The 24,083-nt window shown below is 43.1% G+C and overlaps 1 protein-coding gene across 1 annotated transcript in view; it reads left to right on the plus strand.

The window, feature by feature from the left end:
• The first annotated feature begins 16,846 nt into the window (after window positions 1-16,846).
• The window catches only part of wasla (WASP like actin nucleation promoting factor a), a 28,206-nt gene continuing 20,969 nt past the window's right edge, over window positions 16,847-24,083 (plus strand). Inside the window, 4 exon segments of the mRNA XM_071907791.2 lie at window positions 16,847-17,258; window positions 21,169-21,303; window positions 22,196-22,282; window positions 23,892-23,988. Of these exon segments, the coding sequence (XP_071763892.2) occupies window positions 17,157-17,258; window positions 21,169-21,303; window positions 22,196-22,282; window positions 23,892-23,988 (421 nt within the window). The 5' untranslated portion in view covers window positions 16,847-17,156.

Genomic DNA, 24,083 nt, shown 5'->3' on the forward strand with positions numbered 1-24,083 from the left:
GGCCCCCGAGTCCTCATGGAGCAATTAGTGGTCCTAGAAGAACAGGAGAGAGATGACATGTTTGGAGAGAAAATAAACACATTATGAGCCTCAGTGAGCAGAGATAATCAGCCCAGCTGGTGAGAGCTGGTCACTGAACTGAACTGCTCCAGATTCCACAACACAACACAACGCTGCTCTGTTCTCAGAGGCAGAAGGCTTGTGATGAAACGGATGCCGGTTCAAATCCCGAAACAGTCTCAACTATTCCCTCCACCAGTAGCAGACTGGTTGTACTGGGCAGCTCCCAGTGCGAATGTGAGTTCAGCAAACTGTCTTCGATTAAAGGATGAAAAGTTGAATTTGACAGAATGGACTGCAGACTAGATCCTGCCTGATCTGCTGGACTTCACTCTCCATGTAAATGCAAACAGAGGGGATGCTTAGCTCAATGTAATGATAATGAAGAACAGTTTAGTTCTAAAATAAGATATACTGTACACCATTTGAAAAACAATTACCTCTTTCTGAGCACCAAATTAAAACAAGTCCTAGTTCTTCTTAGGATAGTAGCTTAAGTCATTGGGTGACAGAATGATGACAGAATCCATCCATGTTTTTTTTTGTTTTGTTTTTTAAATGAATGTGTAGTTTTAGAATAAAATCCTTATTTATGTATAAATTTGGCTTTAATGAGATCTGTATTTTTCCTTTGGACTAGGATTTCATGCACAGTACTACAGTATGTTTACAATACTGTACACACTCAAGTATACACACATTACACACACACATACACACACGATCAGCCTCACTGCTACTCTGCGTTTCCTTTTCTTCTCTCATTTTTCTGCGATAACTCTTTCCAGCTCTTTATGTAAGAAGCCCCACATCTAATTGCTGTTGGCGCCCCTCATATGCAAGTAATGGAGGTCATATTTCTGTTTTTCCGAAGCCGGGGAAAGACATCGTGACCCGGCTCTTGGGAAACATGGCCACTGAGGTTGCCTCCAAGGATGCCATGGAAAATCTCCCATCATTCTCTTTCAGCCTTAACCAGAGCAGGGGGGCAGGAAACCACTGCTGGGCCGGGGCCGCTGCGTTCATTTCAACATTTCATTCATTTGAGGAAGAATTGGCTTGGATGTGATGCGCTCTGTTGATCTTAACGGCACAGGAACTTTATGATTGCTGTAATCTTGAATTCATAACAGTAAATTTGAGGTGTGGTGCTGGAGGAGAAGAAGGAGAAGAAGAATCTTAATCACAGTTAGATTGGAGAAATGTTTCCTTCAAAACATTTTGAGAAGACTGTAATTTATCATGCGAGATGGATTTCCTCATGTCCAGTTCAGCTTATGAAAGCACTGCTTCAGACTGCGAGTCTTGCACCAATTTCATAGCCATCCAGCTTCATGGTTTTTATGGCGATCCTGACCCAAGACAAACAGTGTGTGGTGAAGTCTCTCCGGCTCTCCTCCAACCACCGAAAACCCCGGAGCCTCTGGAAACACAGCGAGTCCCAACCACAAAAAAGACCCCCCAAAAACATTGTCTGAGTCCAAACTGACAGAGGAGTCTCCGTTTGATGTTGTGTTTTGCCTCAAACAGACAGAGCTAAATGGCAAAACGCAGCCCAGAGGCTCTCAGCTCGCCTGATTGGATCCAGATGAGGCAGGATGAACTTTCAGTGCAGTTAACCCTCGTCTGCAGATTCTCTTTACTGTAATACAGAGGTAAAAGCTCAGAGATTTAGGTGATTTAGGAGATTTAGGATCTAGGTGCTTGGCCAAAATGTGCCTTAAAAGTGATCACTAAAATTTTAATTGCACTAACTTGCACTGGAAGCCAATAAAGTGAGGTTAAACTGGGGGAAATATGCTGTGTGTTTTTATCCTGTTGTCCCATTTATCCTCAGCACCCAGGCTCAATTCCCAGTTCATGCCAAGAAGTTTTCCTGGCATGAGCTGGCAACTGGCAAAGTTTTAATGAAACGTTTTCACAACCCAATACATGTGTTGTTTAAAATGGTCTATTACATTAGTTAGTGCAGCAGTTTGTCTCTGAACTGATTTCGACTGATTTAATTGAAAACAACAGAAGCCTGTGAGTTCACTGTGAAAAACCTTCATCTTAACAAGTCATCTAGTCTCATATTCTGCCTTCAAATCTTATTGTTCTTAAATCCAGAGAAACATTCTGCAGTGAGGAGAGATAACTCCACTTGTCTCCAATGCAGCTTCACCTGTTTTTCAGGAGTTTTCTAGAACAGAGTGTCAGTCTGTTGAAACCAGTCAGAATAAGGCAGATCACTGCACTGCTGTCAGGAAAATGACTCTTGATTCTTGAAACAAGTTGATTTGCATTGGAAACAAGTGAAATGATCAAACCCCACTGGCAGATTTCTTCACTTGTTTTAAGAAAATTACGATTTTAGGACTCAGTAATACACTGAATGACTTAAGATGGAGATTTCTGCAGTGTTCAAACCTGCAGCAGAACGGACAGTAGGAGCTTCTGGGTTTCTGGGTTTTCATGGGCATTAATGAACGAAAAAACACTAAAATTCCCCCCTTGTTGTTCTTCTTGAATCACGCAGGGCAAATCACCGAACATTTTCAGTGTCGTTTCCTAAAATATTGGGAGCAGCTTGACAGAATCCGCAGCGGGCCTGTGTTTATCTGCGGCGGTGTGTTTGGGTCGGGGGTCTCCGGCTCGTCTGGGGCTGCAGGCCGACAGCAGCAGTTCATAACCAACGTGTTTGATTCATAGGCTGCGTGTATAATTTGGAAAATATGAAGCTAACCTTGAATTAGCAGTAAATGACCCGACTTTAACTGCCATGTCTAACAAGCAGGCAGAAACAGCCTGACGATCATTATTCAGCAGTGATCGGAGTGTGTGTGTGTGTGTGTGTGTGTGTGTGTGTGTGTGTGTGCGCTCAGCCAGGCGGATTATGACATTAACCCTAGTATGGGTGTGTACTGTATGTTTTTTCTCGTGTGTGTGTGCATGTGTCTGCATATGAGTATGTGTCTGTCTGCATGAGTGTGTGTTTGAGTGTGTGTGTGTGTATGAGCATGTGTATGCATGTGTGTCTGCTCATGTTAGTGTCTGTGTGAGGTGTGTGTGCATGCAAGTGTGTGTGTGTGCGGTGGGGGGGTGAGGGGGGTCTAAAACCACAGAAACTCTGAGTCAGTCACTGATTTGACTCCCAACATGAGGATTGTGTGTGTGGGGTTACAAATGTGTCTATATAAGCAAGATGTGTGTGTGTGTGTGTGTGTGTGTGTGTGTACACACTGGCTTTTACATTATCGCTTGATCTTAATGTCTTTTATTCGTTTTATTAATTTTAATCTTTTTTGTTGTTGTATTTATTTTTATTCCATATATTATACTATTTGCTTTTATGTGAAGCACTTTCTGAACTGTTTTTAGATAATAGATAATGTTTTTAGATGTGTCTAGGTGTGTGTGTGTGTGTGTGTGTGTGTGTGGTTGCCATTAAACACACACACACACACACACACACACTGATGCATTGACATACATATAAAAAATGCAATTACACAGTCTGTCACACACACACACACACACACACACACACAACATTCATTCACATATCACTACCACAAATACGTGCACAAACACACACACACATGCACACAGATAAAATAACTTTCATACATACTCTATCACACACACACACACACACACACACACACACACACACACATTCCCCAGCTGCAGTGAAGCCTTGATGAAGTTCTCATGTGGTTTGATGCTGCGGTTTCTCTGCTGCAGTTTCCACATGACGGAGCTTTTATTAATATCAGCAGTGAAGATCTGCATTTCATATTAACAGCTCAGTCGCTTCGCTGACACTGTTACCCAGAGTCACACACACACACACACACACACACACACACACACACACCTCAGATCCTCTTCACTGTTAGATCTCATCAGTCTGTGATGTTCAAATTACGCGAATTAATTGTTATAATCGACTTTTTTGGTGAACTCACTTTCCCTCAACCTGCCTCGTCTACTTCTACTGCAGTTAGTGATTTACTACGTTTCCCAGAATGCCTTTCGACAACCTCCAGAGAAGGGGAGTGAACTTGTAGAGTTGAGACGTTTTTGACGCATATTCTCCAGCTATCAGACTCATATTTTAACTTTAGCGATAGACTCCATGTTACACACCAGAGGACCTGAAGTCTCTGAGATCAGAAAACCAAACTCATGTTTCTGTAATGATCCTCAGTTACAAATGTTTCAGCCTCATAGTGAGAAATCCTGTTTTTTCTGTCGCTTCCGTGTTTCAAACGGCACCAAACACTACAATACCCATGATCCTTAGAGGCCGTTACTATGGTGATAGCACAACAAACTCACATAGCGGGTGTCAACGCTGATTTGGTTGCTTCAGTTAGTGATTTACTACATTTCCCAGAATGCCTTTCAACAAGTCCCAGAGAAGAGGCAGGAACCTGTCGCATTGAGCTGTTGGTTTTACAGGGCCGGAGTGAAGTTAGCTTGATATTGGATGTTGGATATTTGCTGGATATTTGTTTTTCCACCTTCAATAACTTTAAAAGGAAACAAGCAAAACTACATTAATTAATCTATTTGTGATTACTGGAAGAAGAAGAATTTACAACCATTTTTTTTCAATATTTGAGAGTTCAGGACGGTCCAGGCCAGCGTTAAAATCATCTGGTGTGACCTAAACTTTACAGTAAAATAAACCTCAAGTCCCAGATCAGCAACATTAGCAGAGTGTCATGACAATCCCCAGAATGATGCTCATGTTAGAGAGAAGAGCCAGGCTCAGAAATGAAAATATGAACTAAGGAGAGATGGAGAGTATTTTTTATTACAGTAAATGCGAGGTGGGAGTGATCAGTTTACTGTGTTAGACTGAAGCTGCAGCTCAGGCTGCAGGCGGACCACACTGACCGTAACCCAACCTGACATTTATGGTGTGATGAGGTAATGCATTTCAATAAGAGGAAAACAAACAGTTTAGGAAGCGGGTCACGTACCTCTCCGTCCCTGCTGCCCCTGCTGAGGACCAGGCCGTCTCGCTGGATGGATTTCCTCGTCTTTCAGCGTTTTAAAACCTGCAGGAGATTGTTTTCTGTCTGGTATTGAGAAAAGCTGGATCTCTGTCTGTGTGTCTCTGTGTCCCTGCTGGTGAAGCGTCCCCCCCCCCCCCCCCCCCCCCGGTCCCTAACGGGCCCCTCTATTGTTGGCCTGGCCCCTCCTCATCGACCTGGCTGGACTAGATAAAAACCCTGGATGTTCAACAGACTGGAGCCCGTTTTAAAGTCCAGGCCCAGATTTACTAAAACCTTTAGTGGGGTGCAATACATGCTTTTCACAACATGGCTGATGTTCTTCTGCAGGTTATAGATCGCTTCTCACCATTTCCAGCAATGTTAAGAAGCCAACTTTCTGTCTCTTGTGACTCTGTGACACTGATTCTGTGTTTCAACACAATCCAGCTGTTGTCACTGATAGATCTTTCTGTTTCTGTTGTCAGACGACTGAAACACTATAAAAAAGAGATTTGATTGCGGGTCACAAAATGCTAACTGGCTAACCAAGGCTAACAGTAGTTTCTGTGCTGTAGCAGATATACAGGACATGCAAAGGATGATGCAAAGTGGATCAGCAGTCTAACCTGCTGCCTGTGATGGTGAGTTTGACTCCAGCAGACACTTTGGCAGGTAATCACAGTCTGATGGTTCTTTTCTCCTATAAAAAGGCAGTTTAGTTTATTTATTTTACACATTAAAGGATAAGTTCGGTGATTTTGGATCTATATATACTTTGTCTCTTACTGCTTGTCGTCCGCAAGAGGCAACAGAGCCAATACTGTCTGTGGATCCAAGTGCCACAGGGATGAAGAGAGGAATTATATAGAGGAACAAAATCAATGAACTGATCCTTTAACACCGAAAACACAAAAATATGACAAATGTGTATAGGTGAGAAAAATACAGTTTATCCACAATCCACCATTTGACAAAAACCTGACACCTTAAAAATAGTTGTGATCCCATGAAAACAGAAATTTGGCTTTTTCTCTTGCCCTCCTCCAGAGGTCAGGGTGTGGAGCTGGTAGGGGTTCAGCGTCCTGCTCCGGGACACTTCAGCAGGCGGGGGGTTGAACCCGACCGTCCGCCTCTTCTCTACCCTGCTGCCGTTGGTGTTAAATGTAAATTCACACTATGGGTTACTGTTAAAGTTATGAGTCCCTTTGCTGAGAAAATTGCCATGCTCAGCGATTAATGAATTTCAGCCAGCAAGTCTTTTCCTCTGGTGGATATACTGTACATTATAGTGTTTAGGAATGAAACCCTCGGTATAAGAACATCATATTCCAGACGGTTTAATAACACCAGGCAAGGTGCTTTTCTCTCCATCTCTCTCCTCCAGCTGAGAAAACAGCTGGAGGATTATAAGCCGACTCTCAGTAATGCAACACCTCAGTATCAGCGCCGCAGAAATGTCCAGAATCATCAACTTATGGCCACACAAACAGACGGACTGCACACGAAAGTTGACTTTATATCACATCCTAACAGGAGTCACGCAACATCTCCTAAACTCACCGTGGGTCGGCTTGCAGATACGATCGAAGCACATTCCTCCTCAGAAACAGCTGAGCAGCGTCTGCAAAAAAAATCCTTTCTACCTTTCCTCTCCGCTCTTTCCCAGCGCTTCTCTTATCATCCATGATCATTCTAGAGTCATCATGTTCTCGACGCCGGCCACTTTGAACTTACGTCACACTCCTGCTGGAACTGGCATATAGTATAAAACTGAAGATGAAAAGGTGTTCTGGCACAACTTCACCTGCTGACAAGGTGCATGGAAGGGGCAGGTAACACCAGCAGGACAGATTCCAGCAACACTTGCTGTGCTAACAAACGTTTATTAGCAAAACCAGCATGTTTCAGCTTGTGGTTTCTTCAGGGTTTTTTAGTATAAAACTGTCATTACTCCAACAAGTGAGGACTTCAGATAAACAGTTATTAAATAAGCTAGCAATCTCAGGAACAACAACAACGACTGGTTGAAATCAGGGGAGCGTATCTATGTTCCCAAGGTCCTAAGTTCCCAATGTCCTATGTTCCCAGGGTCCTATGTTCCCAAGGTCCTAAGTTCCCAATGTCCTATGTTCCCAGGGTCCTATGTTCCCAGGGTCCTATGTTCCCAAGGTCCTATGTTCCCAGGGTCCTATGTTCCCAGGGTCCTATGTTCCCAATGTCCTATGTTCCCAGGGTCCTATGTTCCCAATGTCCTATGTTCCCAGGGTCCTATGTTCCCAAGGTCCTATGTTCCTAGGGTCCTATGTTCCCAGGGTCCTATGTTCCCAGGGTCCTATGTTCCCAGAGTCCTATGTTCCCAGGGTCCTAAGTTCCCAAGGTCCTATGTTCCCAGGGTCCTAAGTTCCCAAGGTCCTATGTTCCCAAGGTCTTATGTTCCCAGAGTCCTAAGTTCCCAAGATCCTATGTTCCCAAGGTCCTATGTTCCCAGGGTCCTATGTTCCCAGGGTCCTATGTTCCCAGGGTCCTATGTTCCCAGGGTCCTATGTTCCCAGGGTCCTACGTTCCCAGGGTCCTACGTTCCCAAGGTCCTATGTTCCCAAGGTCCTATGTTCCCCAGTTCAATATTCTGTTAACACACATTAACCCTCCTATTGTGTTCGGGTCAAATCTGACCCGTTTCAAGTTAAAATATTTCATAAATATTATCCAGTTTTTTTTATTGGAGCAAGGCTTCAAAACAGCTATATAAACACAACAAAACCAATGGTTATCATTTTATTTGATTTTGAAGGTCTTTTTGAAGGATTTTGAAAAAGTGTTACATCTGTGGTGTTCTGGGTCAAGAGAATATTAAAGAGTCTGGGTGGTTCTGTGGATAAAATTTTACTCAAACTTGACTCAAACTCTTGGGGGAACATCTTTTTCAGCTTCCCATTATGTGCTATATAGAGCTGGGGAACATAGGACCTTGGGAACATAGGACCCTGGGAACATAGGACCCTGTGAACATAGGACCCTGGGAACTTAGGACCCTGGGAACATAGGACCCTGGGAACATAGGACCTTGGGAACATAGGACCCTGGGAACATAGGACCCTGGGAACATAGGACCCTGGGAACTTAGGACCCTGGGAACATAGGACCCTGGGAACATAGGACCTTGGGAACATAGGACCCTGGGAACATAGGACCCTGGGAGAGCACATATGTAGAACTGGGGAACATAGGACCTTGGGAACATAGGACCCTGGGAACATAGGACCCTGGGAGAGCACATATATAGAACTGGGGAACATAGGACCCTTTGAACATAGGAATGACTCCGAAATGGGCAGGGAAGCTAGCTAGCTTACTAGCTAGTTAGCCGGTAGCTAGCTGCCCTTACAGCTAGCTGTAGTGGGCCAATTAAACACATTACCTTAAAATGTGAACTCCCTCCGGATTCTTGAGATCCATTGGTTTCTAATACGTTTTGCTTTGGACAATCTCTGAAGTGAAAAAATGAAACCTGACAAAGATCCCAAAGGCTCGAAATTTTGTCGCTAAATGTTGCATTGGAGCATTTCAGTATGCGGCTCTATTTAATATTTCATGTGGTTTTCAAGCTAAACACTTATCAGGTGATGTGTGCATTCTTTGACATAATTCATGTCCACAGCAGGTAAATCTGCGTCTCAGAGTTCGCATTTCACTTACATCGCGTGTGTGATGTAAATTCAAAATGGCCGCCATGGGAATAAGGTGTTTAATGTTTTGTTTCATCAGTTGTGTGGTTGCTGTGGCCTTGACTCTCACACCTCACTACTGGTTGATTTCAATGTTGGTGATGTAGGAAATGAAGTTTATTCTGCTGTTGTACTCAGTGTGCTGCTCTGGATAAAGGCATCAGCTAGATGCCTCAAATGAAACATGGATACCAACAGGTTCAGTGTCAGATTTACTGTTTTTAATCCAAGGCAGGAAAGTCCAATCCAGTCGGACTTTATTTGTTTGGCACATTTCATACAGAAGGAAAGTCAGTGTGCTTTACATAAAACAATAAAAGCAAAACACATACAGAAGTAGTGCAAACCTGTCATTGAAATACAAACCACAAACAGAAACTATAGGCTACATATACAGTATAGTATATGCTGCATCGTGAGAACCCTCCCCACAGAATGCTATAGGGCACGCACACACACACACACACACACACACACACACACACATTATGCTGGATAAAACCCAGTGAGCGGCTGCAGAGAAGCCTTTGAACAGATTACAAACAAAATTTAACTTAAACCGCGACTCAAAATCAACTTGTTTCTGTCTCCAAGCCGCAGCGTCTGCTTCGTCCCAGAGTTCACCAGTTACTCACAATGTTTTAGCAGCCAGCTAGATGTTTAGAGTAGAGTTGTCCTCCTGAATGACGGCCGGTTACCTGTAGAGGAGACTGAGCTGCCACACGGACGACACGCACCAGGTTTTTCCAGGTGACTGGCGGTCGTTCTGGCCTCTGAACTGCAGCGCTGCAGAGGTGAAGCAGTTTCTCAGCTGTAGAAATACTGGAACTGCTGAGCGGAGCGGAGCTGCCGGTGCTGGAGGTTCACAGACCCGGAAACACGAGGCGAAGGGTCGGTTTCCATGAACCTTCACCGCCGTTCACATTGTTTATCCGGGGAAAGCTGACTTCACATGCAAGCTCTTTTCGACCCCCTTCCCACGCGAACCTGCGTCTTGGGAGATCGGAGTGTAATCTGACAGATTAACCTCATGAAAACACTGCAGGTGTAAAGCAGCCAAGACACATATTGTAAACCAGCTCTGGAGGTGTCAGAGACGCTTTTGGCCTCATTATCAAGAAAGTGTGAATGCAACAAGTCTCCAGTCCACATATAGGAGCCGTGTTAACGAAAATAAACTTTTGCATGTGGAGGAAGCAGAAGCAGAAGAAACTGGCAGCAGCAGATCAGACGGGAACATCCTACCAAACATCTTCAGGATGCTGGTGGATGAGGAACAAGAGAAGACAACTGTCAGGACGTAAATGGTAGATAGATAGATAGATAGATAGATAGATAGATAGATAGATAGATAGATAGATAAGAACTTTATTAATCCCAGAGGGAAATTCAAATTGTTACAGCAGCAAGACACTTAAGACACCACACACAGACAAAACAAAGCACCAATCAGGTACAAAAAATAAAGACTAAATACCAATGCAAGAATAAACTGTATGTAGGCTACAACATATATGTGCAAATGCAGCCTATATGTGCAAAGCAGCATGTTGTACAGTATATGTGCAAATTGTTACACGTGTGTGTGTGTTACATATGTTACACAAGTGTGTGTGTGTTACATATGTTACACAAGTGTGTGTGTGTGAATGCATGACTCATTAAAAAGTTGAATGGCAGCAGGCAGGACCTTGGTGCACGCTGACTGGAGCAGCCTGTGACTGAAGGTGCTTCCCTGTTTAGTCACAGTGACATGTAGTGGATGGGAAACATTGTCTAATAATACTGAATATTGTTTAATATTGACTGTGTCTTACCGTGACAATCTGGTGAGGGAAAAAGAAATCAGATTTCAGAGTGAATACTGGAGACGCAGGTGTAAATCTAATCCAGCTGCATCAGGTCTGGACACAATCTGGATCCAACACTCATGTTACTGCAGGTGAAGCCTTTCAGCACCGTCCTGCTTCACATTCAGACAGTTACACACTTTCCCACTGGGAGCTGACCAGTATAACCACAGTCTGCTGTGAGCACTGAGCAGCTCCACTGCTGCAGCAGGTTTGGGGTCTGGCTTAAAAAACTACACTGACTTTCTGTTAGTTTGGCCTGTTGCTCTCCAAACCCAACATGTGAGGAGAAGACTGGAACCAAAACCATCTCTGTGTCTCTGGATCGCTCCGTCTTCAGCTTTATTCAGTCTGTTCAGTAATCAGGAGACTGGCATTATGAAAAGTATGAAGAAAACATTTTAGTAATCCAGAGTTGGCAGAGGTGGAGACTCACATGACTTGGACTCGAGTCACATGACTTGGACTCGAGTCACAGTTTGAATAGCTTGAGACTTGACTTGCTGCATGAAGAGAAGACCTGAGACTTGACTTGACTTGGGTTCTGGTGACTTGGGACTTGACTCTGACTTGTACTTTGATGACTTGAAAAGGTTTCTAAAGTCTTGACTTGAGATCTTGTGTTTGTGTAAATGACTTAGATTGAAAGTGATGAGATTTGTTCCAGCGGACGACTGAATTTAAATTCTGTTTTCTGAATTTGTATGGAATGATTGAATTTATTGAAGTTGAAACTGATTATAGAAATCAAACTCATGATGCTCTTACCAAGTTTTTGTCCTATTAAAACCATATTGCATTGAAAAGTCCTAGATATTTAGTTTTCTTTAAGATATTAAATTGATACTGGACTCTTGATTTGTTCTGACTTGACTTGCTGTTCTACATTTAGACTTGAGACTTGACATTAATGACTTGGACTTGACTTGGACTTGACTTGGACTTGACTTGGTCACACCTCTTTGAGTTGGTATTTGGTTTTGATTCTCTGGCCTGTAGATTCAGAACTTCTGCAAACCAAATTTCAGTCATTATAACTGATTTTGGATTTTTATTTTGGAATTATTTCAGGCAAACAACCATGTATTCACCTCCAATCTTCTTCATTAGTGAAGTCCATTATGAACCAACAGCACACACACTTTAGCTGTGCGGCTAACTTCACTCACTTCACTTGCAAGAACAGAGATTTCCTTTTACAGATAAGTACACCCAAAATCAAATTTCAATATTTCCTATAATCATAATAATAAACATTGTTAATGCAGCTGATATTCAAACATCGCATGGCTCCAACAGAGGGACAGAAGTAAAGTTAAAGGTGCCTGTAGCATTTTAGCATCAGTAAATCATGAGCACATTATTGAAGAGACTTATCTCCACTCTGCTCATGAAGTAAAGACGACACAAAGCATCACTAATGGCAGCATCGTGTGCAGGAGTCAGGAGCCACAGACACACTCAGATCTGTGAAGTGAGCGTCTAGACACAAACTCCCAGAGGAAACGTCCCATCATGCCTCTGTGCAGCAGACATCATTAGATTACAGTGTGAGACTGTGAGAAGAGACAGAGAGACCCGGGTTCAGTCTGGTTCACAAAGGATTCTGGGAAGAATGCGTTCATCCCGTCTGTCTGAAGCTTCTTCCAGAGCTAATGAAGGGAATTTCAGTCCAGTTTGTTTAACCAGAAGAGATGAAGTCAGACGGCAGAGTGTCTGCTGCCACCTGCTGGTGGAGCTGGGGAGGCTTTCTGAAACTTTTATTTTGAGCATTTACATGTAACTATTTGATTTGATTCAGCTCACTGGGCGTTTATTCAAGTTTTTTTTCTGTTTTAAATGTAATAATTAGGAAACTCAGAGAGGTGAGGAGACCCACGGAGTCTTCCTGATACCTGATGTGTAAAGACAGTTATGGTCAACACTGTTTTGGATGGCAGGAAAAGGTTTTTATGGTCCACAAAATGTTTGGTTTGTTGTTCAGTAAAATAAAAATCATTTGAATAACACTGGATATCATGAGGCCCATTTGGAGACTTTTGGAAAGGTTTTGTCCTTTTGGAGTCTTTGTAAATCTGCGGAGACATTACCACAGAAAAACAATGTAAAAGCTCATTTTTGGAGGTTTTGTTATCAACTTCTCAACCAGGATTTGGTCAGTCTGGCGGCTCCATTGAGTTTCTAAACTGATCTGGCAGCTGATTCCACTCAGAACAGCTTTTTGTTTTCTTTTTGCTTTTAGCTGAGAAAAAAACCTTCAGTTTCTTCTATGTTTGAGCTTCTGTTCCTCTGCTGGAGAACAAACTCCACTCGACCTTTCAGGAAGACCCAGATCCTGCCTGTAGTCACAGTAACCGTTTTATTTTTGGTGTCATTTTTGGCCTTGTGTTCAGAAACGAGCGGTTAATAATCTCTAGAAATGAGATTATTTCAAAATGGAGGACGATCCCCTGTTTCTCTCCCTGCTGCAGCTCCTCGCCTCGCTCCTCATCGTCTAAACTGGATTAGCCTCCATCCTCTTTGTGTTGACAGGAGTCTTAACTTGATTTTCTGGTTGAGTGTCTGACAGCTGAGCGGTCAGACAGGAACCATCAGCCTCAGGTTTCTGCTCCTGTTTTCAAGGTAAAGTGAGTCGAGACGGCCTCAACTGAACTGCCTCTTCCCCTCAGAAAACACTCTTTAGTGGAGGAGAAGTAAAAAATATAATAACAGAACCAGTTTCAAGCGGAAATCAGAATATGTTTGGTTAACGTTCTGCTGCTGTTCGGCCCGGTCTCTTTATTCCAACCTGGATGAATAAAGTTTGAATTAAACTGCGGTGAAAACGCCTCACCTGCCTGAAGGAGCTGCTAACTCTACATTTCATTCAGTTTCATCAGTCTGTTTCAGTGGAGAGTTTTAGTGTCCCGTGATGGACTAAATGTTTCAGAGGCTTTCCACCCTGACGAGAAGAAAATTCAAGATGAAACCGAATATTTGTCATTTTTTATGGTATTTTTGGTCATGAAAAAGGACAAATTTAATTTAAAGACAGTCAGTATCATCACAAGGGATTGGAAGAGACAGACAGAGAGAGACTGTGTCATGCATGCATATGTATGTATGTTGGGAAACACGTGTACACACGTGTACACACATGTGCGTATGTAAAGCTTGTTTATCAAGCTTTGTTTTACCATGTTTTGTGAACAGAGACATTTGTGTCAGGGAGAGAGAGAGAGAGAGAGAGAGAGAGAGAGAGACAGAGAGAGACAGAGAGAGAGAGAGAGAGAGAGAGACAGAGAGAGAGAGACAGAGACAGAGAGAGACAGAGAGAGAGAGAGAGAGAGAGAGAGAGAGAGAGACAGACAGAGACAGAGAAAGAGAGACAGAGAGAGACAGAGAGAGAGAGAGAGAGACAGAGACAGAGAGAGAGAGAGAGAGACAGAGAGAGAGAGAGAGACAGAGAGACAGAGAGAGAGAGAGAGAGAGAGACAGAGAGAGAGATTGTGTCATGCATGCATATGTATGAATTTCTGGAAGCACGTGTACATACAGTGTGTGTGTGTATGTTTGTGCATGCCTGTGGTTGTGTGTGTGTTTACATTCATATGCATGTATGTTGTTGTACATTACAGACGCTTTTGTCCAAAGCCAAGTACAGTCAGTACATTTTGTCAACTTGTGTGATTGTGTGTGTGTTGGTGTGCACATAGAAACATGTCTGTGTGTACAAAACAATAAATCAACATTTTCTGTTGTTGCTTTTTCTGTGTTCTAATAATTGATGTGAAATGTATTTGGTGTTTTTAATCGCCCAAAACCTTTTAATGTCTATCAAACAACTGTATGATCTTTAGAATTTAATTATCTGGAAGTCACAAAATGATAACAAGCTCCATGTCATGTCATTAATGTCAAGTAAATGTAGAACAGCAAGTCAAGTCAGAACAAATCAAGAGTCCAGTATCAATTTAATATCTTAAAGAAAACGAAATATCTAGGACTTTTCAATGCAATATGGTTTTAATAGGATAAAAACTTGGTAAGAGCATCATGAGTTTGATTTCTATAATCAGTTTCAACTTCAATAAATTCAATCATTCCATACAAATTCAGAAAACAGAATTTAAATTCAGTCGTCCGCTGGAACAAATCTCATCACTTTCAATCTAAGTCATTTACACAAACACAAGATCTCAAGTCAAGACTTTAGAAACCTTTTCAAGTCATCAAAGTACAAGTCAGAGTCAAGTCCCAAGTCACCAGAACCCAAGTCAAGTCAAGTCTCAAGTCTTCTCTTCATGCAGCAAGTCAAGTCTCAAGCTGTTAAAACTGTGACTCGAGTCCAAGTCATGTGACTCGAGCCCAAGTCACGTGACTCGAGTCCAAGTCACGTGATTCGAGCCCAAGTCACGTGACTCGAGTCCAAGTCACGTGACTCGAGTCCAAGTCACATGACTCGAGCCCAAGTCACGTGACTCAAGTCCAAGTCATGTGACTCGAGCCCAAGTCCCCACCTCTGAAACATATACATCAATACTTGTGTGGAATCTGATCCAAGTGTCTCATTAGAATCAGTTCTGGTTCAGTTCTTCCCAGAGACAACCAGTGTAATATTGATCAATTCTACAGTAAATCTATAATCAGTCAAACTGCATCAGATCATCAGATCAGACTGGACCAGATCAGATTGTAATAAAAGGACGATATCGGCCCGATATCAGCAGACTGTATCTCAGTCTGAAGCAGCTGGTGTGCAGATTAGTGTTGTTGTTAATGCTGACAGGCTTTAACCTGCAGCACCGCACCATCTGCCCCCCCCCCCCTGCTGTTCTGATGGAGCAGAGTCCAGATCCTGGAGAACAAGGACCAGGTGCCCAGATTCAATTCAATTCAGTTCAACTTTATTTATCTCACATCATGGGCATCAATTTACAAAGAATCACAAAACATCATAAATCATTTGTACTTATGTTGTAACTGGTTCTTGTCTATGCTGTATCTCATCCTGTACTTTATCACCTTGTTTCGAAAAGCGTGATACACATAAAGTTTATTATTTATTTATTTAAAACTGCAGGCAGGTGCATGTAACTGAAATTATAATATAATATATCATCATTTTATTAAAAATCAGATCTGGTCCAGTCTGATATGATGCAGTTTGAATGATTACAGATTTAATTGATCAATATTACACTGGTTGTCTATGGGAAGAACTTGAACTGACTCAAATGAGACACTTTGATCAGATTCCACACAAGTCTGAATTAATTTGTTTATTATTATTATTATTATTATTATTATTATTATTATCATCATTATTGTTGTTTAAATGCCATTTCAGAGGTTTTTCCCCCCTGCAAAGAATAAAATTGAAGCAAACACCAAATATTTGTAATTTAAAATACAAAAAAAAATGGACATAAAAATACTCAGATTAAAAGAATATGAGGAGAAACTCGTGCTGTGAGCTTCAGTCCTCAGGTGTCAGAGTCAGCTTTCAAAACCATATCAGACAAAGCTGGTTCAGTCATGTCAGTGTGATTATTGAATCTAATCCGGAGTGAAAGCAGATTCAGTCTACAGATGATTTTAACCATTAAATATGAGGGAATGCTACATTTATTATTGTTATTATTATTATTATTATTATTATTATTATTATTATTATTATCATTATTATTCAACACAAATATATAGTCATACCGAGATTTATATTATTTTATTTTATTTCATTTTATTTCATTTGTGAAGGAAGGAAACATTATACTTTATTATTTCTGATGGAAAGTAACATTATTATTATTATTTCTGTATTAGAGTAACGTTGTATTTTATTATTTCTGATAGGAAACATTAAAAATATCTAACATTTCATTGATGTACTGTTGACGTCATGGCCCTGGCTCCTCCCCGCGCTGACGTCACTCCCATCCCAGTTCCCCCCCCCCCCCCCCCCCCTTCCTCCGCAGAGCTGCATTCCTGCTGCCAAGCCGGACCGAACCATTCCGTGTTCACCAGGATATTCACTTTTACTGCGAGCCGAAAGCAAACAACACGCACAGCTTTTTTCTTTAAGATAATAACTGAGGATTATTTTCCCGGTGTGTGTTGCTCGGTGACGCGTCCTGCCGTCTGTGTGTCCGTGGATATTTACACTTGCTCCGGACCCCCCCCCCCCCCCCCCTCTCTCTTTAAAGTGGCCCGTCCCGTGCGGCTGCCATGTTGGATGGACGCATCGCTGCTGCAGCTGGAGTTTCCGAATGAAAGTTGAGCTTTTGCCCTCTGCAGAGACCAGGATCCGGATCCAGCTCCCACCGGACCCGACGGGAGAACTTAGCTGCTTCCAGACGGGAGGAAACCCGGAAGTACTCCCCCCGCTCCTCGCGCCCTCCGGACAGCCCCGGACTCAGACCCGGACTCAGCCCGATGAGATGATCCGGTCGCAGGCCACGGCGACCAGAGCCTGCATGGATTTTGTGTAATATTCCTCCGCCCGTCCGGGATAGCTGCATCTTTTTGGGTTTATTTGGAGTTACCGTGCGGCCATGAACAGCCACGCGCCCCGCCGGGCCGCTAACGCCGGCTCGCTGCTGCTCACCCCGCAGGAGAACGACTGTCTCTTCAGCTACCTGGGCAGGAAATGCGTTGTAAGTTCTTCTGTTCACACCTGCAGCTTCGCAGGTCCCGTCCGGACCCGCATCCTGCGACGGTTCGTCTCCCTCTCCTACCCGACACGAAGCGGCAGTGACGGGCTCTGTCCGAACCTGGGTCCGGGGAGCTCCACCGGGGCCCCAGGTGGGCTCCGGGGGGGACCCCAGCGAGATGAGGACCAGTTTAATTTGACTGTTCTTTAACTGACTGGAGGCTAGCACAGTGACGGATCAGTGTGACTGTTTTGATGTTAGCTGTCACCTGTCACCCCCCCACCTGCAGCACAGACAGTGATGCAGGTTTATACTAAACCACATCAAACTACTAAACCGTCTCAGATGAGAGTCCTGTCTGGTCTGTTCGGGCCTCCTGGTCTCCCGGAGGCTTGTGGGTTTTTGCGTTAGTTTGCTGTAGCAGGTTTAACAGGCTGAGCTGGACCTGGAGAGTTCACTTTCACTAGTCTTTCACTCACTAGAGGTTAGCATGATAAGAAAGTCTGTTTTTACAGAAGCAGTGGTTCCAGCTCCCAGAGTGCTGCTGGTTTTCTGTCCTGCCAGCTAGTGACTTGTATTCACCTGGTGTCCCAGGTCTAAATCAGGTCTGTTTTGGACGGCTAGAATGAAAACCAGCAGGACTCGAGGCCGTGTTCAAAACCTGCACTGTTTTGCTACGGTGCAAAACGTTTGCTCCCAACGGTGTGAAACGTTTTGCAGCTTTTGAGACATTTGACTGTTCAGAGTGATTCTGCATTTTCATTGGCTGCGTACAAACGCCTGTCATGCAGATTTGCAATTAGCTCAGATTCTTGAAGGAGGACGCTCAGCCACTAACAGCCTGTAACAAACGCTCTGCATCAGGACTCCCTGTTTGCTGTGTGTTTGGGTGATTGAGCGCCCTGGGTGTCCCAGGTCTAGATCAGTCCGTTTTGGACAGCTGGAACGAGAACCAGCAGGTCTCGAGGACTTGGGAACCGCAGGACTAAAGGCTTCACCCTCCTGTTCTACACTAAACATAACTAGCTACAAAAATATTCTCAGATGGAGACAAAATCTTATCAAATGACTCTGTGGTCTAATGTGAATCTATTTGCGGATCCTTGGTCTAATGACATAATGCGTCGCAGCTCAGCAGGTTTTTGCGTTGGCTGCAGGTTTTTTGCAGGCTGAGCTGGACCTGATGCTGCAACACCGGGAGGTTTTTCCTCCAGACCGGCACAGATCTGGAAAAACCTCCCGGTGTTGCAGAATGAGTTCCACGCAGGACAGAATGACCCAGAACATTTAAAAGAGTAAGAGGTAAAGTTACTGTCCCGTCCTGCAGCTCTCAGCCTCGCTCACCCTGCAGCCAGGACAGTGCTGAAGAGAATGGAAAGTTCACATTATTGCATTAGACCACTGGATCCCAAACTGGGGTCCGGGGACCTCCGGGGGTCCTCGAGGGGGTGCCGGGGGGTCCACAGCTAAATGAGGAGTAGTTTAATTTCATTCAGCAGAGGTTGGCACAGTTAGCATGATGATTCTGATCAGAGGTTTCATCCTCCAAACCTCCAGTACAGACAGACTAAGCCATTATTAAATATATTGTTATTTAATGTGGTTTGTGGTCTGCGGTGTGTCTGTTTGGAGGCTGTTGACGTGAAAAGGTTTCAGTAGACCGCTTCAAATACTAACAGTTTGTTTTGACAGAAATGGGACTGCTTGTTGTACTGCACACACAGTTGTATTTGCACGGTGTAAAATGAGCCTCTTGTACGCAGTTTTAAATCCTGGTTTTGTTGAGCCTGACATGCTGTGTCTTGCAGGGAGCTCAAGCCAATATGGCCGCCTCTCCAGCCTCTCCAGCCTCTCCAGCCTCCCAGGTGTCTCACCTGGCTTAGTGTCGGGATCCTTTACAAGTATCGCTGTCTGAGTTTAAGTCGATGATGGTTTCTCATTTATCTACATGTCAGATTCTCTGATAGAGTAACATGTTCTCAGCTCAAATTTGATTCTTTTTTAAGTTTCTTATCAGAGCTGAAACCAGAGGCATTACTGTAGATGCAGACGAGCATTTGAACATATTTTCCAACACGTTTCCAACATGTTCCTAATGAATGAAACATGTCAGTGAATTTAGTGTTGAACCTGCAGATCCAGTTGTCTGGTATCTAGATGTTTGTGTTTATTATCACACAACTTTCCCTCGGTGAGACTTTACTGAGCCGGACCGACTGAAGCGTTTACCGGCTGACCTTTGACCTCTCCTGTGTAACGGTGAGGGTGATTTGATGGTGAAAAGTGTTTCCTGCTGTCCTCTGACCTGAACTCATAAATCACAGAAGAGGAAGCGAGCCGAGTGGCGTTTCCTCTTCCTCTTCCTCCGTCTGATCCGACTCTGCTGCAGAGACAGAAACCACAAAACCACAAAACCACAACAAGAGACCGTCTGTCTGCTACAGTGGAGACAAAACCTGCAGGGTCAGCAGTGAGACGAGGGCTGCAACTAACCATTATTTTCATTATTGATTAATCTATCTATTATCTTCTCAATTAATTGTTGAGTCTATAAAATGTCCAAACTGTCCGTCTCAGTTCAGAGTCCAAAGTGATTCTTCAGATTTCTTCCTGTCTGACCAGCAGACAAAAAGCCCCAAAGTCAGAAAAAAAAGCAGCAGATCTCAGCATTTGTGAAGCTGCAACCAGCAAATGTTTGGTACTTTTACTTGATAAATGACTAAAATTATTAATTATCAAAATTACAATCGATTCATTTTCTTTCTTTTTTTTAGATATTCTTTGCCTTTATTCGATAGAGACAGGAAAGGGGAGAGAGGCGGATGAGGACATCACGGTTACACTGTGCTTCCTAAACTGCTGAGCCACCAGGGCGCTCCCTTAATCAATTCATCTTCTATCGATCGACTAATGGATTAATCAACTAATCGTTTCAGCACTAGTGGAGACACTGAGCTTGCTCTGTTGTTTCCACTGGAGAAACGAAGGTTAAAACATGTTATGACGGTTAAAAGAGCGTCCGGGCAACAACAACAACAACTCATGTGATTTGGTAAATGTTTATCTAGTTTAGCATGCAGGTCTTGTTAGTACGTGGTTTGTACAGGTCTACATTAGAAGTATTATCTGGTGTGCTGTAGTGGCGCAGTGGAAAAAGCATCTGGCCACCATTTGTGTTCGTGACAAGTCGCACAACGACTCGTCATCCAATTTCAGAAAGTTTCACCGCTCCCCAAAACCAACATGGGCTCCGCAGCGTTAACTGGTCTCTCTGGTCCGGTTTAGAAGTGATGCTGTCGCTGTGGTTTTGGATCCTGCTGGTTTCCTCTTCCTCATCAGCTCTTCCTCTTCCTGGTTCGCCACATTTGTGTAGCAGCTCGCTCGGAGGCATTTAACAAGGAAGCAGACGCAGGGTGAAACGTGGACAGATAATGCAGATAATGAAGGAGGGAAAGCTGTTAAAGTTTCCCTGCCTGAGGAACCTGAAGGGACGGATCCGGTCCCCAGGCTCCGGTCCCCAGGCTCCGGTCCTCCGTGGCGAGGAGGGGCCGGCTTGCTGCCGGAGGGTCGGCGGTTTGAGTCCCTGGACGGTCTGGGGAACAGAATGATTAAGGCGACGTTCACATGGGACGTTCAGCATCCATCACGTTCTGAGGCAGTCTGTGTTGAAAACCACCTCGGCTGTGTTGTTGTGGGCGGGGCTCCGAGCCTTTAGAAGCAGTCTGTACTAATCTCATTGGCTGATAAATAAGGATGAATTTTATATTGAGATATATTGTATTTGACTGCTATACTGCATTAAAATAACAGCAGCAGCATCTTGAGATTTGGAAATTGAAGTAGTTCATATTGTGATGTTTTTGGTTAATTTGGCCCCTAACCCCCCTCCCCCCTCCTCCTGCCCGCTCTGCAGACCCTGTGCTCGGCGGTGGTCCAGGTCTACGGCTCGGACCGGAGCTGCAGCTGGGTGAAGCGCTGCTGCGGCGTCGCCTGTCTGATCAAAGACAACCCCCAGAGGTCGTACTACATCCGGGTGTTCGACATCAAGGTGAGCGGCTGCTTCCGCCATTAGTCTACTACTTTGCTACTACTAATTTAGTTTTTTTCACAGCAAAGTTTAATAATTTTATTATTCAAAGTAGCATAATGTGATCTCACATATTGTGCAGTGTGTGTGTATGAAATGTGGTGATGTGACTAGATGTGATTTTTTGTACTTCAACATGTACTTTGTAATTTATTGTATTGTTTGTGTTGTATTTTATGTCGACCTGCCCTGGGACTGCAGATGGAAATTAGCAAATAGCTATAATCTGGTGCAAAGCATCTTTTTCTTTTCTGAGATCAATGTTCTCTTTTGCACATGGTCCCTGACAAATAAACTTAATAAACTAAACTAAACTAAACTAAACTAAACCGCTCTGCATGTGTGACACTTGTGTATCCGAACTTGTTTCGGCCCGTAACATTTTTAGCTTTTTAGCTACTAAACCAGAAACCGACTAAACTGTGTGACTATAGCTAAAATTATAATCCAGATTATTCCACTTGATGTTGTGATCACGATTACAAGTTATGTGTATTGGTCTGTATTGATTTGACGAACACAATTACTTTGTTTTTTCTGGTATCTCATAGCAGCATCTTGAGGATTTTAAGATTCAGCAGCTGGTCTAAATGAAATGATTAACTTTTGTGACTATACCAATATTCTACAGTTAGTAATTGAGGAAGCTAATATTGTGAGATAAAGTTATATATTCAGTTATTTGTGCAGCAGTAACAGATGGAGGTGAGTCGTCCAGCCACAGACACGCTGGCTTCCTGTCCTGCTCTGTCAGTAATCCCTCTGGCTGCTCCAGAGTCTGTTAAACTGCAGGGAGAATCTGGAATGACCGTTTCTCTCTCTCTCTCTCTCTCTCTCTCGCCCATTTTTCCAGGAAGGGAAAACCATGTTTGAACAAGAACTGTACAACAATTTCTCCATCAGCAGCTCCAGATCCTACTTCATTGTGTTTGCAGGAGATGTAAGTCTGCAGCTCTTTGTGATTATAGCAGTAATACAGCAGAGGATGTTTTTAACCCTGACTCAGCAGGTAAACACGCAGCCGAGGAACATTTGCAGCATCGAGGTTCACAAAATCACAGTTCAGCATGTCCTTAAGACAGAGGAGTGACTGAGCCAACTTTGCTCGAGTCCCAAGTCAGTCTCAAGTCTTCAGGCACAAGTCTCAAGTCAAGTCCCAAGTCTAAATGTAGATTACCAAGTCAAGTCCAAGTCATTAATGTCAAGTCTCAAGTCTAAATGTAGAACAGCAAGTCAAGTCAGAACAAATCAAGAGTCCAGTATCAATTTAATATCTTAAAGAAAACTAAATATCTAGGACTTTTCAATGCAATATGGTTTTAATAGGATAAAAACTTGGTAAGAGCATCATGAGTTTGATTTCTATAATCAGTTTCAACTTCAATAAATTCAATCATTCCATACAAATTCAGAAAACAGAATTTAAATTCAGTTGTCCGCTGGAACAAATCTCATCACTTTCAATCTAAGTCATTTACACAAACACAAGATCTCAAGTCAAGACTTTAGAAACCTTTTCAAGTCATCAAAGTACAAGTCAGAGTCAAGTCCCAAGTCACCAGAACCCAAGTCAAGTCAAGTCTCAAGTCTTTTCTTCATGCAGCAAGTCAAGTCTCAAGCAATTCAAACTGTGACTCGAGTGCAAGTCATGTGACTCGAGTCTCCACCTCAGCCTTATAAAACTGTTACCAACACGTGTACAGAGAGAAAGGTTTTCTACAAACTGGTGAACATGTGAAGAGAATAGAATCCAGGACCAAACTGGCACCTGGTTCTCATGAGCTGGCTCAGGAACCAGGGGAACATGTCTGTCCAGTCGGAGGATTATCAGCACAGTTGGATCGTGTCTTTGGTTAATCAGATTTCTTGGCTGAAGCCGGCTGTTCTGCAGTGTGCAGTGTTGTTGTGGAATGTCCACTTGTTGCCTAAATTGCTTCATATGTCAGTCTATTAATATGTATGGTGTTAAGGGACGATGTTTCATTATGGAATCCCGTTGAGGACATGACTGCATACATTTTTAATTATGCTGTTTTCCTATGTAACAAGTTAATTTTCTTTGTTTTTTTTCTTTGTCGAGTTATTTATGTCATTATCGCAGGATAACAAAAATTATTTTCCAGAGATAATGTGATAAAGCAGAAGCAAATTATTCAAAAGCCAAATGTTGCAGTCGGCCTGTTGGTGTTCAGCGTCTTCAGTCAGTCAGCAGCTTCATGACAGTGTGATAGAAATAAAATGTATACATTATCTCAGGAAAACAAAGTTTAGTTTTCTGTCGATAATGAGATAATTACTTTATGCCCATTACTTTGTTTTCTTGAGATAATGAGAAAATGATGTCGTTATCTCGGGAAAACAGAATATTTTATCATGAGATAGATGACATAAATAACTAGATTTCTTGAGAAAACAAAGAAAATTAATTTGTTATCACAAGAAAACGGCGTAAATACAATTTATGGATATATGTCCTAAATGGGCTTCCGTAGTTTCATAGTCACTCTGTTGAAGTTTTTTTTTAAGTTCTTCTTCTCTCTCTCCTCCAGACTTGTCAGATCGGCCTGAACTTCGCCAGCGAAGAAGAAGCCAAAAGATTCAGAGTCGCAGTCAACGATCTGCTCAGCCGACGGCAACGCAAAACCGGTAATTCACCGCCGCCGCCCTCGACCTCCTTTCCCTCCTCCTCTGCTTCCTCACACTGTGACCTTTCAACTCTCACACCTTGCCACAAAATGGAG

This window comes from Centroberyx gerrardi, chromosome 4 (genome assembly GCF_048128805.1).
Source record: "Centroberyx gerrardi isolate f3 chromosome 4, fCenGer3.hap1.cur.20231027, whole genome shotgun sequence".
Lineage (NCBI taxonomy): Eukaryota > Metazoa > Chordata > Actinopteri > Beryciformes > Berycidae > Centroberyx > Centroberyx gerrardi.